The sequence below is a fragment of the Ostrea edulis genome, chromosome 2 (assembly GCF_947568905.1).
Source record: "Ostrea edulis chromosome 2, xbOstEdul1.1, whole genome shotgun sequence".
Taxonomy (NCBI): Eukaryota; Metazoa; Mollusca; class Bivalvia; order Ostreida; family Ostreidae; genus Ostrea; species Ostrea edulis.
In genome coordinates, this window is record NC_079165.1 from 45929098 (window position 1) to 45945056 (window position 15959).

Genomic DNA, 15959 nt, shown 5'->3' on the forward strand with positions numbered 1-15959 from the left:
TTAACTTCTCATAACATTTATTTTACATGTATTTGTAAAATATACATTGCACTTGTTATATATGGAGCATTATTGATACAATTTTACAATGACAATACATGTACATGTATTCTCATAAACTGACACAATGTACAGCGTAGAGATAAATTACAAGCACCTGCATCTGTTAATATAACTTTGTAAAGCCATGGAGGTCCTCACAGGAAGATATTATTTTCCACGTTTTGTAAAAACATATGGAGAATATTACAATGTATTTCGGAATTAAATAGTCCTCTTTCACGACCGCTTCCACAAGCATGTTTACTTGTCAGCCATTAAAATAGATTTAATGACTTTTGATAAAATGGAATGTTGGCACATTCTGTTCATGGATCATGAACTGGGTAGTAGCTTCACTAAAACCTGGTGAGCTTGATAGGAAAGTTTTCTGTCACCAGATGATTGTCTTGAAACACAATAACTATGTTGATTTCAAAATCTGGAATGAAATTAGAGCATATAATGAACCATGGACCACAGTGCTTGAGTCACCATACATAGATTAAGTTTCTGACACTATGAGGATAAATCTTAACCCTGTGTGAACTGGCAATGGACCCCAGAGTCAAGGTACGAACAAACTTCATTCACAATCTACACTACATTCATGTTAATTTGACACATTGCAATCCTTTGGTTCTTGAAAAGAAAATTTTCTAAAGATCTTTTCTATATATTTCTACATCAAACTTTGAATCCCTATTGAAGTCCTATCCACACTCCAAGGTGTTATGATTTGAACTTGAGGTTAATCGATCCTTGTGTGATGTCATAGGTTTTTGCAAAAATCTTTATCAAATTAAACTTTGCGCATGAAAGAAATATATCTTCAGAGGAATTTTATTTACTACATAAAATAAAAAATTTGGTAAACTATTGATATTGAAAAAGTGTATCTTTTCTATAGATAATCAATCTTTATAATTAAAAAAAAATTTGTCAAGGGCAATAACTCCTATGCTGGTATTTCTCCTACTGCATGTCTATTATGCATGATTTCCCTAATATCCACAATTAATTTATACATATTTATGAATTAACAGTTTTCTTAAACTGTTGACATTTAAAATTTGTCATTTCAACAAGGTTTTATCTACTTTAATTCTTCTGTACAACGAAAATGTGTGATTTTCTGATGTTAACATATACTTCCGGTTTTTTTTAATGTCCGACGTCTTTAAAAATGTGGCAACATACACATTTTCTATGGTTATTGTTTAAATTTAACTATATTGAATGGAAATTGATACAGTTTTTGCACTTTTAACCATTATTATTGATAAGTCACATGAGGATCGATCGACCTTAAATCATTGTACTAGATCGGAAGCTTTCATGCAAAATTTGGCTTTTCATTTAAACAACCCACCCTATTTCACTATTTAAAATTATCTCTTCCTAGAAAGGAGCACAGCACAGTCTCTTAATTCATACAAATTTATTTCCTGTTCCTAAACATAATTGATGCCAAATTTATTTGAAATTGGCCAAATAGTTCAGGAAGAAAATGAGAAAGGTTAACAAAGGCAGATGTGAGACATAGTCCGACCAGAAAAGCTGATTGAGCTCATGGTTCAGGTAAACTAAATACCTTTAATCCTTGTTTAATATTTCAATGTATTTGTATTGTTGCTTATAGCAAATTGAGGGCATACATATACAATGTACCTAGTGTTGCATTTAAACAATACCCAGGAAGGGCAATTTGAAAGGACTGCCAGCATTTTCAGGCTGCACCATATAAAGAGTCTGAATTTAAAACTAAAATGTGCTTACTGAATACAGGGAAATATTCGCCTGTTTTATTTTCGCACCTTTTGCTCTTTTTGTCAGTGGATGAATTTAAGACTAGGCGAAATTGTTTTTCTCTTATCTCTCTTTTTAACACAACTGTGTCTGGGTGAATTTAAAACGGAGTGAAACCGTCAGCAAGTGTAGAAAGTCGAAAATAACACGGGGGCAAAAATAACCCTGTATACAGTATCTTGTATTTCCAGAATGTATCGCAAAAGATTGATATATCATTTGTTATATCTGAACTCAGAACTAGCATTTCTGAAGTTACAAGTGACTCGGTCATCTTCTCTCAAGTATGTATCAAAATTCCGGTTTATGCAGGTTGCCAATATACAAATGATTTCTAGTGTTTAAAGATTCTATATGTGCTGTTATGAAAGTGTAATGACTACAGAAACCTCATCTATAGTAGGGTATTCGTAAGTGCCCACCCCCATCTCATGTATGTTTAAATGGAACAACCCTTACCAACTTTAAAATTATTGGTTGAAAGTGTCGGACATGTGAAGAGTCGGGGAAATATCATAAAGATCGGAATAGGGATCCCACGGCACACATTTCCATCAGCAATCTGAATGTTCTGTATCTCAGTGGCTGTGAAAATAAAAAAAAAAACCATCAGTCTAAAATTTCAAAATGAAACCAACAATCCCAGACCTATTGTGCCTCTTAATATTAGAATATTCTGTACAAGTAAAAAAGGAACTATAAGCATATCTATAATACTCTAATTGCAGAGACCATAATTCCATTAGGAAAAATGAAATGGGGAAAGCATTTTGAAATTTCAGAGTCACAATGGGAAAAGATTTATTCACATCCTTTTCAATATACAAAAAATTCTAAATTGCAATGGTTACGATTTAGAATTAACAACTACATTGTAACTACAAATTCATTCTTATTTAAAATAGGGAAGGTAGACACCAAATTATGTTGTTTATACAAAAATAGTGATGAAACAATTATTCATCTGCTTTGGGATGGTCCAAAGGTACAGGAGCTTCTAAGATCGACGATCCGATCTATCATAACTTTATGTAATACAAAAGGTATCAATTTTACAGTAGATGAAAAAACTTTTATTTTTGGAATCACTAGTTCTAAAGAAATAAGCATTATTCTGTTAATTATCAAATCATAAATATACAGGAAAAGATGTCAGCAACAAAGCTTATCAACCCAGGAACTGCTGATTGATCTTTTAAAAAACACACATAACTACACTTAAGTATACTGCAACTCAACATTGTAAATATGATGAATTTACAAATCAGTGGAATACATGATTTTTCTCTTAGACAGACTCTGATTGGCAGATACACTTACACCTATCATTATCTATATTTTACTTTATATTTTGATCTTGCTCTTTTATATCAACACAACCTAGTTATGATGCATACTTGTATCAAATGATATATTACTTTCTCTCTCTCTCTCTCTCTCTCTCTCTCTCTCTCGTTCACCACCCCTCTCTGTCTATCTCCACCAGTCTTTCTCTCTTCCTACTCCTCGTTTTTCTATCTCTCCCTTGCTTTAATGTATGTATGTGTATGCATTTGTACACTTGTTTGTGACATACATCTCAATAAATTTGTCATCTTTCTCCAAAAAAAAATTAATTAGAGAAAGTGTCAAAAGGAGACTGTAAGATTTATTTTCTGACCAGGGAATGGTTTATTTACATGTTAATCTGCTGCATTACTGAATGTAGGAGTGATTTTGAAGTGTGAGTGTTGGATGTATATGAATGCTTTATAAACACTAACCATCTTTGGCATATCCTTCAGCACATCCACAAGTTTCCACCCGTACGAGTTGAATTTCTATAGACTTGATCGGTGTGTCACATTGCTCAACTACCAGCTAAGGATTGAAGAAAGATATATCTGTATTAACTTTTCCTAATATCTTTTGTGAACATTTTCAAAGAAAGCAGCAAGCACTGAACGGGATTACCTGAACTATTAACTCAACTGACCCTTTTCTTATAAAATGTCTGATGTCTGTTTTGTGTCTCTAGAGACCTTGATAGATTTGACATGGAGTATAGGGTGAAAGGCTTATTTATAACCGTTTTCTAAGAAAAATCCTTAGATTTGTTGATTCGGCAGAGAAAACAAAGATTTTCCAAGCTATTTCTAGTCCTATTATGAGGTCAATAAGACACTGGTATCGTTGCAAATGCAAGTTATATCATGTTTTTACGTATTGACTAATTTCAGCAAACTCAGTAAAAGTGATTGAAAGTAATTTTATAGTTGTGTTTCATTTGTTTTAAATAATTTTTATGTAAAATATCAATCATGTAAAATAATAAAATGTCCAGTCTGACATCTTGAGCTGGCTCGATTCTGAAAACGTGTTTCAATATCGGAGTTATCTTTCTTTCCCCTTCATTCTTATCTGTTTCCTTACAAACTATTTAGATGCTCTTAAATAAAGATACTTTTTCATCTGCAGATGCCATTCTGTTTTAAAACATAGGCTTTAGATAAGTCAATTTGGTAAATTGGATGAGATTAGCGACCTAAAAAAAAAATATTGACCTTATTACCAAAAATTTACAGTACTGTTACGGGAAGCATCCTCCTATTGTCCTTAAGGTTTAAGTTTGTTTACATCACGACCCTTTTGATCAGGATGAGGCCTTAACTGCAGTTCAATTTTACCTAGGAATATTTAGAAATGATCTTTCTTCTAAAAAAACCCAATTATACACTAGAGCAGATTTATCTGTGTTCAAACCATGTATCCCCTCAACACTGGACAAAGGACGTTTGAAAAAGAATAGATAATCATTGAATGTTTACAAGAATATTTTTTAAATTCTCCCCATCAACAACAGGTTTATACAATTTGGCAAAACAACATGCAAGCATTTTCAGGTGTATAGATTCACAGTTGTAGGAATCATGACCCCTTGGGTCGATCTGTCAATAGAAAGCCAAAGGTTACTACAATGTGGAAATCTCTTTTCAGTAGCAAATAATAATTCAAGTTTGCCAAAATAATATCCAAGCACCTTGAGACATGTTGTATTTAACAAGTAAATTTCAGTTTTGAAAATATATGAGGTAATGAACTGTGATGCTACGCCAGCATACTTCATGAAGAACATTTAATTTAGTGCTTTATGGAAAAAATATGCAGTTCAAATTCATAACCTTATGCATTTTCAAAAATTGATTTCATATATTTACATTTTACTTTTATTTCTGTCAGAATTCCCAGCTATTCAAATAGAAGTACTATATTTATCAAGATTCATGCGTGCATTGCTTACATTATTACTGCAGTATATTCATGAGGAAATGGCTATCATTACAATTTGTAAAGATATCAAAGGCAAAAAACATTGGAAATGTAAATATTTATAGTAATCCACTGCCAGGACTTGGCTTACTGTTGTGTCACTATTAATTAAGGTTAATATAATGAGTTTCATCTTTGCATAAGAAGATTTGGTGAGTGATATGGACCATTGTTTCATTGACCCCTGAATTGTTATGCATGTCCATTACCTAAATAAAGTTGGAAGCATAATTAGAGAGCTATTTATCACATTTTTTAAAACTTACCTCTCCTTTGAGTGGTTTTGTGATGCACAACACAGCTGTTTCTAACTTCCCTTTGACCTTGAACTTTGGGACATTCTGTTTCTAAAGTGTAGAATATATAGCTTTTGATTATCATGAAGAAATCTAATGGAACTGTTTTGTAACAGTTAATTCTTTTTTAAACTTTAAAGCTGTTTATGATGAGACACAAAGTTTTGATTTTATGTCGTATCATAATGATGCAAAAGCATAACATCAAATCAAAGTCATGCAAACATTTTGTGACATATTTAATTAACACGAGCAATGCTCACCGCTGCAAAATTCACGTATGCAATATACATGTATTCAGTAATGCTACTTTCAACACTTTCTATTAATATCGGAGAACATTGATAAAATGTTAGTTGAGTTTAGAACCATTTTTTGTCCAAAGAATAGTTTGCTATTTGAGTGTTAACCCTTTCTTTAATTACTACTGCATCACTGAATATTATTAGTATCTGTAAATATTTTAATTACTAAATTATGGCATAATAGTATGTAGCTGTATCTCTTGAATGGATAATATTTCTATAAAATATACACATGGCCCTGTTGAAGGAAAACAATGCAAAATCATATTTTAAATGGGTGGTAAATGATATACAATTTTTGATTTTTATGATTTTTTATTTTTTCCCCCCATTTTCAAGGTGTATATATAATGTTTTAGCTACCCGACAAGTACAATATTCTCCGAGCCCTGAGGGTAGCTAAAGACTGAGGAAATGTCATTACAGTCTTCTCCACTTATACTGAAGTCACTTATACTGAACTATCTGTTATATTGAAGTGAAAATAAATCTCTAGTAACATTATTTATATGGTTATATCAGTTATATAGAACATTGGATGTAATGAACAATTCAATATATCTGGAGTAGACTGTAATTGTCTTACTCTGATGAATAATTCAAAACATCAAAACTGGCTACTAAATGAAATGATACCTGATCGGCCATCTTTGTATAGTTAGACTGCAAGACTTAGTCTAAAGTGATCAGAGATGCAAGTTTTCTTAATTATTATGTAACTACATCATATACATGTAAAATATAGAAACTGGCTACTAGATCATGTAGAAATTACTGGTACTAACATTAATTATACCTGATTGATCATCTCTGAATTGGGTTTGATGTTACTACGCATGGGAGTTAAGGCTAATTATAGGATTCTATGCAAATAAGATTATTGAAATGAATGATATCCATTAAACCTTCCCTTGTACATACTCTGAGCATGTTCATGTAGGTTATATGTGATATGCACTGCGTAGGTCTAACTAAGATGTCACATCATGAGGTTATATGTATTGCTGACTATGGAGGAAAACAAATTATGCCTACAAAAGGACTTCGGTGCAGAAAATACAATAGATAATTTGAGACAATTAATATTAGTATGAGGATAAACAGAATTCTTTACACAATATCGTTATTACTGCACAAATGATACCAGTTCATCACATGAATAATGATTTAAATATTTCAAGTGAAACAATCAACAAAGCGCACAGGCCAGTATAAGTTTCTAAAAATAACGATCAGACAGGGCGATGGACGGGAGTGGGGCAGCAATAATATTGATGCATATTTAATTCCACATTACCTTATGTAAGTATCGCTTACAAATTCTGAGGGTATGCCTTATGCTAGATCGATTCTGTGTAAATTCGATATTTGCACTCTGTGCGATGTCATTGTATGACGTGTTCTCTCCATTATAAGAATTGAGAATGTATTGATTTTGAAATAAAAGAACTTGGTGCTGAGTTTCTTAGATTCTCATTTGCATGGAAAGGACTGGCCTTAACTAACATGTGTGTGATTCATCAATAGTAGTGAAGGGCCTCCGTGGTCAAGTGGTTAGAGCATCACACTCAAAATCACATGGCCTCTCACCTCTGTCGGCGCGGGTTTGAATCCCACTCGCGCCGGTAAGTGAGAAAGTTTCCCAGTTTACTTTCGGAAGGTCGGTGGTCTCTTCCCAGGTACATTGTATCTGGGTTCTCTCTTCCACCAATAAAAAAACTGGGCGCCACCAGATAACTGAAAAAATGTTGAGTGTGGCGGAAAACATCAATCAATCAATACTTATACATAGTAGTTACTTCCGTTCATGATAGAAGTAACCCTTTCTTTGCAGTTATAGTGCTAGACAGTTGAAAGTGAGTAGAGTCACAATTTTTCATTGAATAATCAAAAAATAATAAATCACATCAATTTTGAAATTCCCAATAAATTTTTGGCCCAATGTTGGAAAAATCAAATCAAATCAAAGGCCCGAGCAAGTAACGCAATGTTCTAATTCTCCTCGGTTGTTGGGTCTCAGCCAATCAGAAAGCACAAAATTATTTGAACATATAATAAACCAATTTAAATATTGGGCTTGCCTATAAAACTGCACATTGTGAAAAATTAATGGGTTTTTTTCAGTATGAGCTTACTTCTTTAACATTAGTCAGAGTCTCTGGTGATATCGTAAACTGCACAGGCTTTGACAATGCTTTCTCCTTAGCATCCTGTATGAATGAAAAAAATATATAAATGTTTACCTTAAAACAATATGCTGTAAAGTCACTTATTATATGTGGGGCTTTATTTTGGCAAGAAAATGACATATTTTTTCATGAGGCATATTTTTCGTGGATAACTGAATGGCTTATTCCACGAATTCAAAGCAAAAGTCGCAATAAAGAATTGGGATCAGTATTCCTGAAGCAGGGGCTGGTCACTCTAAATTACTTATAGATGGTTTGCTCTATGATGTCAGTATTGAAAAAAGAATTTTGGTGGAATAATTTCACACACTTGGGTTTAATTTGAGCTGAGCATCATATTAACATTCTAAGAGGTTAGCTTTGAGTAATGCATCTTGTTATGTTTGTAACAGGAAGGGAGAAAATGCAACGGACCAGACCGGGATTTGAACCTGGGCCCCCTGAATCTCTAGTTAGGTGCTCTACCAACTCAGCTAATTGGCGACCAGCGATCGAATCCAGCTGACACTCCTCCCTTCTTAAATGTATTCGCCCTCGAAGACACACAACCCAGATTTTTTTGCCACTGGCAGGACTTTCACCTGCATTCTATGCAGTGTAATGGAGAGAAAACCTGTATTCAATGCAGTGTAATGGAGAGAAAACCTGCATTCAGAATAAGTTGCTATATCCCTTACAATTCTGTAGTCAGGAAATAAATATATCTCTCCTTTTGAAAAATTGTCTGCAGGAAAAGTGTTGCACATCTTTTGAGGTGAAAATGAGACCGCATTTAAAGAAGAAGATTTGGATCTATCAAAAAGTTTGTCTGAATATTTTCCTTCAGTTATTTATATGCCTGTAATTTCATTATCTAATCTCTGTAAGAGACCAATGAAATGCTTGTCTGATAATAACATGAAAATAATGCTTCTCATAACTACCTTATTAGAATATTCTACAATAAATTCACATGACTTCTGCAGATCCTTTGCCAGGAGTGGTCTCTTCATTTCAGCTTTCAGTGAATACTGAAAGTAAACATTGCAATGTTGAATTCAGATACATGCAGGAGTGTATTTCTATGTATCTAGTACCTACTATACACGCATACAATTTCCATAATTGCCACTCACACATCATATAAATGCATTATTACATAAATACACAATATGAAACACATGTAGAAAAAAATCGGAGAGGGCCACATTATTTCAACTAATATACCTGTAGGTCTGTAGTTGATTTATATGTCAGTGAACTTTTCTGTTTTACATATTGTTTATTACATGTATCATAGTTTTACATATGTACCTGTATATTTACAAAGACTCCATGGTAAGTTTCATACAGTTCCTTATTTCCCTTTGGTTTTAATGGAACTTCAAATGGAATTTCAGTTCTCCCACTGGGAAGTTTTCCTGGCTTTGCAATGTCCAAAGAATAGTTGATCAACTGCAATGGCTGTGTTAAAATGAGAATTTGTAGTACATGTACTTAATTTGTGTAATTACCGGTATTCAAAATATCAACAGATTTAGCAATAAACTTTTCAAATCGTTTACAATATTGCAATCGGAGACATACTTTCAGGTGCCAACAATCATCTGAAACCACAAAGTATACAGCTTTATTTTGTATTACTATATGCTTATTCATGATATGTACATATAACTTCTCCTTGGCATTACCCCTTCCTATTCAATTTATGCTGTCAGCTGACAAGCTGGGCATAAATATATAATGTCTCTTCCCCAAAATTCTGTGTTTAAGCTTTAACATTCAGAAAAGAATTTTCAATGATCGACACGAACAAGATTTCAATAGATGATTTATTATCATTTTGAATTATGTGAACATTGTCCAATTCCATCTGATGTTTCAGTTTTAAATGCACTACACATTAACATACTCAGTTTACAACTAGCATAAATTTAAAAACTGGAAGTTATAAATAAAATGTGTTTGTTTAAGAAACCTTCAAACAAACATTAAGTTGTGCTGTTTTTACTTTATCAAATACATGTAATTCATTTATGACCTCAACTTGGGCTCAAGCATCTATACATAATTCAAACACTCATACTGCATAATCTCCACATCACCCTTGCTTGTGTGGGTTCAATCTGTATTCAGTGATGGCATGATTAACTTACTAGTGAATTTTTTTTTTTATCTTTACACAATCTTTTTCAATAAGTGGGCCAAGGGTCAAAATATTACACCAATGAAATATCAAAGGGTCCTCACTCATTATTCAAAAGTTAAAGACTCTGACAAATGGGTCAAAGCTCAATGACAAAGCCAAGTGTAACAACCATTTTTGACCTTTCTATTAAAACTTTAAAGTTTTTGATAAGTTGTTCAAAGGTCATAAAATTACACCAAGATGAAATATCAAAGAGGCTTCAAACATAATTTAAAAGTTTTTGACAAATGGGTCAAATGTCAATATCAAGGTAGGGACTGGTTGGATGAGTCTAACTTGCAAAAGGACTCTCACTTATGATAGTTAAATGTCAGACGTATGGATGACACAGTTCTAGCTAGGATATAAATATATGATATGTCCCTAAATCTTCAATTCTGGGAGCAATGAATGAAAGAAAGCAGTTCTGTATGAAGGATTCCTCATTGACACTCAACAGCTTACTAGTAACTTGTAAATATAGCCATGTATACACATTGTATCTCCTATACTGTAAAATCAACAGGTTATACATGTAGTATATAGTGACCCAAAGTGAATAGACAGAACTGTTCCCTGAATGGAACAAATCTCCATGTGGAACCTGATGTTAAAAGACCCAATGTTTACCTTTAGTGAACTGTGAAATGCAAAGTCCTGATGTTAATGCTTCACTCTTAGGCCAAGTAAAATTAATTAGTAGATTATCATTCCCGCCCGCCCCTCAAAAATCGCCCCGCCCCGATTTTTTTTATTTTTCAAAATTACGATTTCCGGATATTTTTATGTCTGGTCCAGTATCGTAAACGTACTTTGTTTCATTTTGCCTTTTAGAAACCCAAATACACATGTAATTATGATTTATAAAGCCTTTTCTCAATGAGAGAAGGCATTTTCGAGGTCAAGAATACCATGGCGAAAAATAAAAAATAAAATCCTCCCACCTGCCCCATTTATTTGTGAAGTTTGAATGATAATCTACTAATTAATTTTACTTGGCCTTACCTTCAAGGCTTTACTCTTACCTTCAGTGAACTGTAAATGTAAAGTCCTCATTCTTACCTTCAATGAACTGTAAAATGCCTCAAAGAGACCTACACTCTTTGCACTAAGCTGCAGATTCACAGATCCATCCATTATCAAGGTGATCCCTTGGTGAGCAATTTCACTTCTCCCAGCATCTACACATATTACACCCTTCACAAGCTCCTAGTAAAGGATATAATCAAACCTATCATTAAACATTTTCTTGAAATCAAATTCACTCATCTAGCTATTTTAGAAGAATAAATTCACACTATAAACAAGATACCCATGGGCCACATAGCTCACATGCACCACTTTGGCTCTGCTGTTGTGATTTTACAATCTTTTATTCTCATGATTTTTTTTACCCCATATTGAGGACCCAACCTAACCCCACGGTTATGAAATAATCATGATACAGGGTCACGAGGTCAAAAATCATGGTATGAAATGTAAGAGTTTACTACAAAGAATCTATATACAAAATATGGAACCCCTACCTTAAAGATTTCATGAAATATTGCCTTTGTTAACTTTTCTTTAAAGTAGGTCAAAATCCAAAGTTAAAAGATTTTGTACTAAAAGAAAGGTAAGGTCTTGTCACATTAAAGGGACTGGTTCAAGAGTTTTGAAAAAAAAAAAATTTCATTTTTATGTTAAACACTAAAAATATAACTGATGTAATGTTGACAGCCAAAATTTTTACCCTCTGAATGCAAGAATAAAAGCAATATTTTAGCCTTAAATCTGTGTTATGTAAACAAAGACTCGAGTCTTTTCATACATATACAAACAAACTGGTGAAATGTTAATTTGTAATATAAAGCATCTTAATTTTGCATAGTCACAAATTTTAACTGTTAGATGACACATTTTACCCAAAGAATGTTTGAAATGTGAAAGATATGATAAACTTAGATTGATATCCATTTCTTTTAAAAATTTCGTAAACAATAATATACTGCAATCTTTGTTTACAAAACAAATACTAAACTCTCTAAATGAGCTTCTTTGATAATGTAGAACTTTAATTTTTATGTGAAATCTTTTAAACACATTAGACAATAGATTTTGATCATTAAAAGTAAAAAACAAATTTTTGGGGAAAATCATGAATCAGTCCCTTTAAGGAATGCATATATGAAATATGTATCACTCACAGGGGCTCGGTTGTCAGATATTGAAGTTTTGTATTATTTGTTCCAGAATAATAAATTGAAGTTTTGTATGATGACTCATCTTTTTAAAGATTTTTCCTATATATTTGTATGTAAAATTTTGATCCCCTAAGATTTGCAAACTACAAGCCATTCGGGCAACCATTTTCAGGAAATCCACATGCTCGAACTCAATTTCACTTGCCCGAAAAAAAGAAGTAATTATACGCTTGCGAAATCTGAATAATTTTCAAGACAAATCCGGAATAGACCGAGTGAAGATGCGTAATTAATGGGACGAATGACTTTGTTTGGGGCGAGTTATTCTAATTCTATGACTTGAGCATGCGCATAATATTTATTTACTTCCGATTGTCAAATTCCGATGGGTAATTTTTTTATACAAGCCAGTCGGACTTGTTGCCAAGCGGATTTTACAAGTCCGACAGGAAAATCACTGGCTGCGTTCGTTCGGACTACCGCTAATTTCGCAGACTGTCTGAATATCAAAGCTAAATTCCAATGCACAGTATAAAACAAGTTAAATGTGTTCTTAATACTTAAATGCCCCCAAAAGTGCATATACTGATGAAAGGCTATACATAATATAATATATATGTATTAATATTAAACGATATGACTAATTTGGACAGTCCCTCAAATGATAGACAATAATCACTATAATAATTTTGGCTCTACCATAAAACCATGCCCTTACCCCCTAGGATAATGAAATTTACAATTTTGGTAATTTAAAGGACTACCCACTCCTTCTAAATATCTATTTAGTTTCAATTTAGTATCAATAATATTAAAGCAGATATCATTTACATGTTTTGCACATATACACTATATATACCAAGTTTGTCCCTGCCCTGGAGTCAGCTAGAATCTCTACCACGGGGATTATGAAAGTTACAATTTTGGTAGAGGCCTTCCTGCTCTATATCACTATGCATTTAGCTTTTCTTACACATGTGCGGTTGTAATGTAGAGAAGCATAAATTTGAAAAATTGGTCTATTTTTGGCAGTTTTTGCCCCATCATAAAGCCCCAGGGATGCATGAGTATTGAAAATTACAATCTATGTCTCCCTTGTCCAAAAGATACTTCATACCAAATTTGAAAAGAATTGGAATGGTAGTTATAATCAAGAAGTTAAAAATGTTAAATATTTAATGCACGTCAGACGAAGATGGACGCAGACCAACTACAATAGGTCACCTGAGTTTAAACCAAGAGGGTGGGTGGGATGGAATGCCAGTAACATCCCTCTCTAGATCTAACCCTATTGTTACAAGATTTTATACCCCTGGATGATGTACATGTATAAGGCTTAAACTTAACTTTTTATTTAGACTAGAAAAAAATTTGCTTTAAAACACATTTTTATTTCAACCTAGAATATTAAGGTTCTGTTAGAACACGTGCCTATGATATCATCCACATATTGTAGTCCTTTTTTGAAGGAAAGCAACTTATCTGAATTGATAGTATAAAGCTATGATATTCGAAGCTATAGAAATATACAGTAAATGAAGAACTGAAAGTATCCGGTGCCCAAATCATTAAGTGTCCACGTGCACTAGCTTTAAAACATAAAATTCTGCAAAATCATTGCAACAATATTTCCATATAATACGCCTGTCAAATGTCAGGAAATTCCAGTTTATTTGTAAATTCTAAATGGCTTTAATTCTTCACTTTGCAGATTATAAAGCGCAAACTGTCCCAAACCAGGTTATACTTGTATTGTCCCAGAATTAAAGCCAATCATTACGTAAATTTTCTAAACACCGACACTGTATATGATGTTGCTTACAGCCTATTGCATTAATTTCCTGCGTTCAGCAGGTTGGGAACACTTCCCTTACAGCAAGACATTCTTGCGAACATGCGATTCTCCCTCTTTAGTGAGAGTAGATATATCCTGTACAACTGAGAAAAACACCCGAGCAGTATATCTCTTCATAATGTTTCACGTTATATAAGAAAAAAAAGGGCTAAAATGTCAATACTTCTGCAATTATATAAATCAAAACAAAAACACTCATAATGGGTATTGAATTTCAACCTCTTTCCCTCATACGCAACAACATTGATATAAAATTTCTTGACTGTGTTGTAGTTGTCAATTTTATAGCGAGCAAAGGTCACGTAGCAAAGCAACGCGCTCTCTCCATTGATTACACATGTTTAAAAGGAAAATATAGAAACTAATGAAATATTAAACCATACCTATGGAACTTAAAAATTTTGGTCCCAATGGTGTCGATTCGAATACTATCGCACGGACATGTATTTCTCCATTTTGAATTTTGCGTACCCAAGTTCATGTCGTTCTGAGATGTTACATAAAATCCATAAATTAAAGTATGTAAATTTTATCTTCTTAATCATATATATAATCACTTGTTGATTAACGCAAATTGTACAACATTTCCTATGTTTGTGCATTTGCTAAACACTGACGCTGAATATGACGTCACAATGTACTGTTTACATCAGTTGCATAGCGTTTCCCGTGTTCAATGAATAGGCAGATCAAAAATGTCTAAAGTTAGAATACTTTTATTGAGCTCTGTCCTCACATGTTAGGTGCTAATATTTCGGGATATTTTTTGTCCGCTGTTATGGATCTAGATACTAATGCCAATATTTTTTGCTTCGCCCTCAAACACGGTCACGCTGTAAGACATATTAGCTAAGTAGGTAGAAATAGTCTTTGGACTGGACCTGCTTATTTAGCATAGCAGTACGGAATTTGCCATTATTTTCAATCAAGACACCAAAACCCTAACCCTGTTTTTGGTAATGTATACTTTCTCGCTAAAGGCTAGAGGGATAATCGAGTTTTAGCAAGTAGATCTCGCTATAGGGTAAGTGTTCCCAACCTGTTCAATGAATAGTCGGATCAAATGTCTAAAGTGTTACCTAGGATGGTTTGATAGAGCTCTGTCCTCACACCTTACGACAGTTATGAGCTAACTTCGGGATATTATTGTCCTGTTATGGATATAAATACTAATGCCAATGCATTTTGCTTCCCCTCAAACACGGTGACTCCGTAAGACATATCAACATATTGATATGTTTCTGAGTTCACTTACCCCTTCTTTATACACTTTGTTAGCTTTCTTCAATTTGATGTCCAGGGTCGCCATTTTAAAGTCATGTGATCAAAAATCTCCTCCGCTCCTTATATCATTAAAAAGAGAAGAAAATAGGTGGTGTTAAAGTTTAGTATTTAGTCAACTATAGTTGAGATCACTCCATGTGTATGGTTTACAGATCTATAATATGTAACTATTTGGTTTATTATTAGACAAAATATCGATAAAGTATTTTTTATTTGATATAGGTAAATTGCAAGTAGGTTAACCTCCCTCTGGGCTGCGTTCAAGATCGGAGCGGCTTATAGCCTAGGTATTTTGGTCGCACTGTATGAATGAACGCTTATTTTCTTTAAATGTAGGGCTAGTCTATACGTTCGTTCAATTTTATAACACTACGTAGCCGCTACGCTCTTGAACGCACCCCTACAGTTACTTCGGCCTATTACGGTACCCTTCGATGTTAGATGTAATCGTCCGAGGTGTGTCGAGTGATACTCGGCTTGCTCGGCCGAGTAGTTACGATTGGGATTAAATAATTACAAGGGA

The 15959-nt window shown here is 33.4% G+C and overlaps 1 protein-coding gene across 1 annotated transcript; it reads right to left on the minus strand.

Moving 5' to 3' along the window:
* LOC125678713 (vacuolar protein sorting-associated protein 26C-like) lies at positions 1-15899 on the minus strand. Its single transcript, XM_048917362.2, has 9 exons — positions 15408-15899; positions 11177-11323; positions 9241-9390; positions 8871-8957; positions 7894-7968; positions 5424-5504; positions 3612-3708; positions 2308-2433; positions 1-481 (listed from the first exon to the last, which is right to left on the minus strand). The coding sequence occupies exons 1-9, from the start codon at positions 15459-15461 to the stop codon at positions 399-401; spliced, it is 900 nt and encodes a 299-aa protein (XP_048773319.1). The 5' UTR covers positions 15462-15899; the 3' UTR covers positions 1-398.
* Positions 15900-15959: the final 60 nt, after the last annotated feature.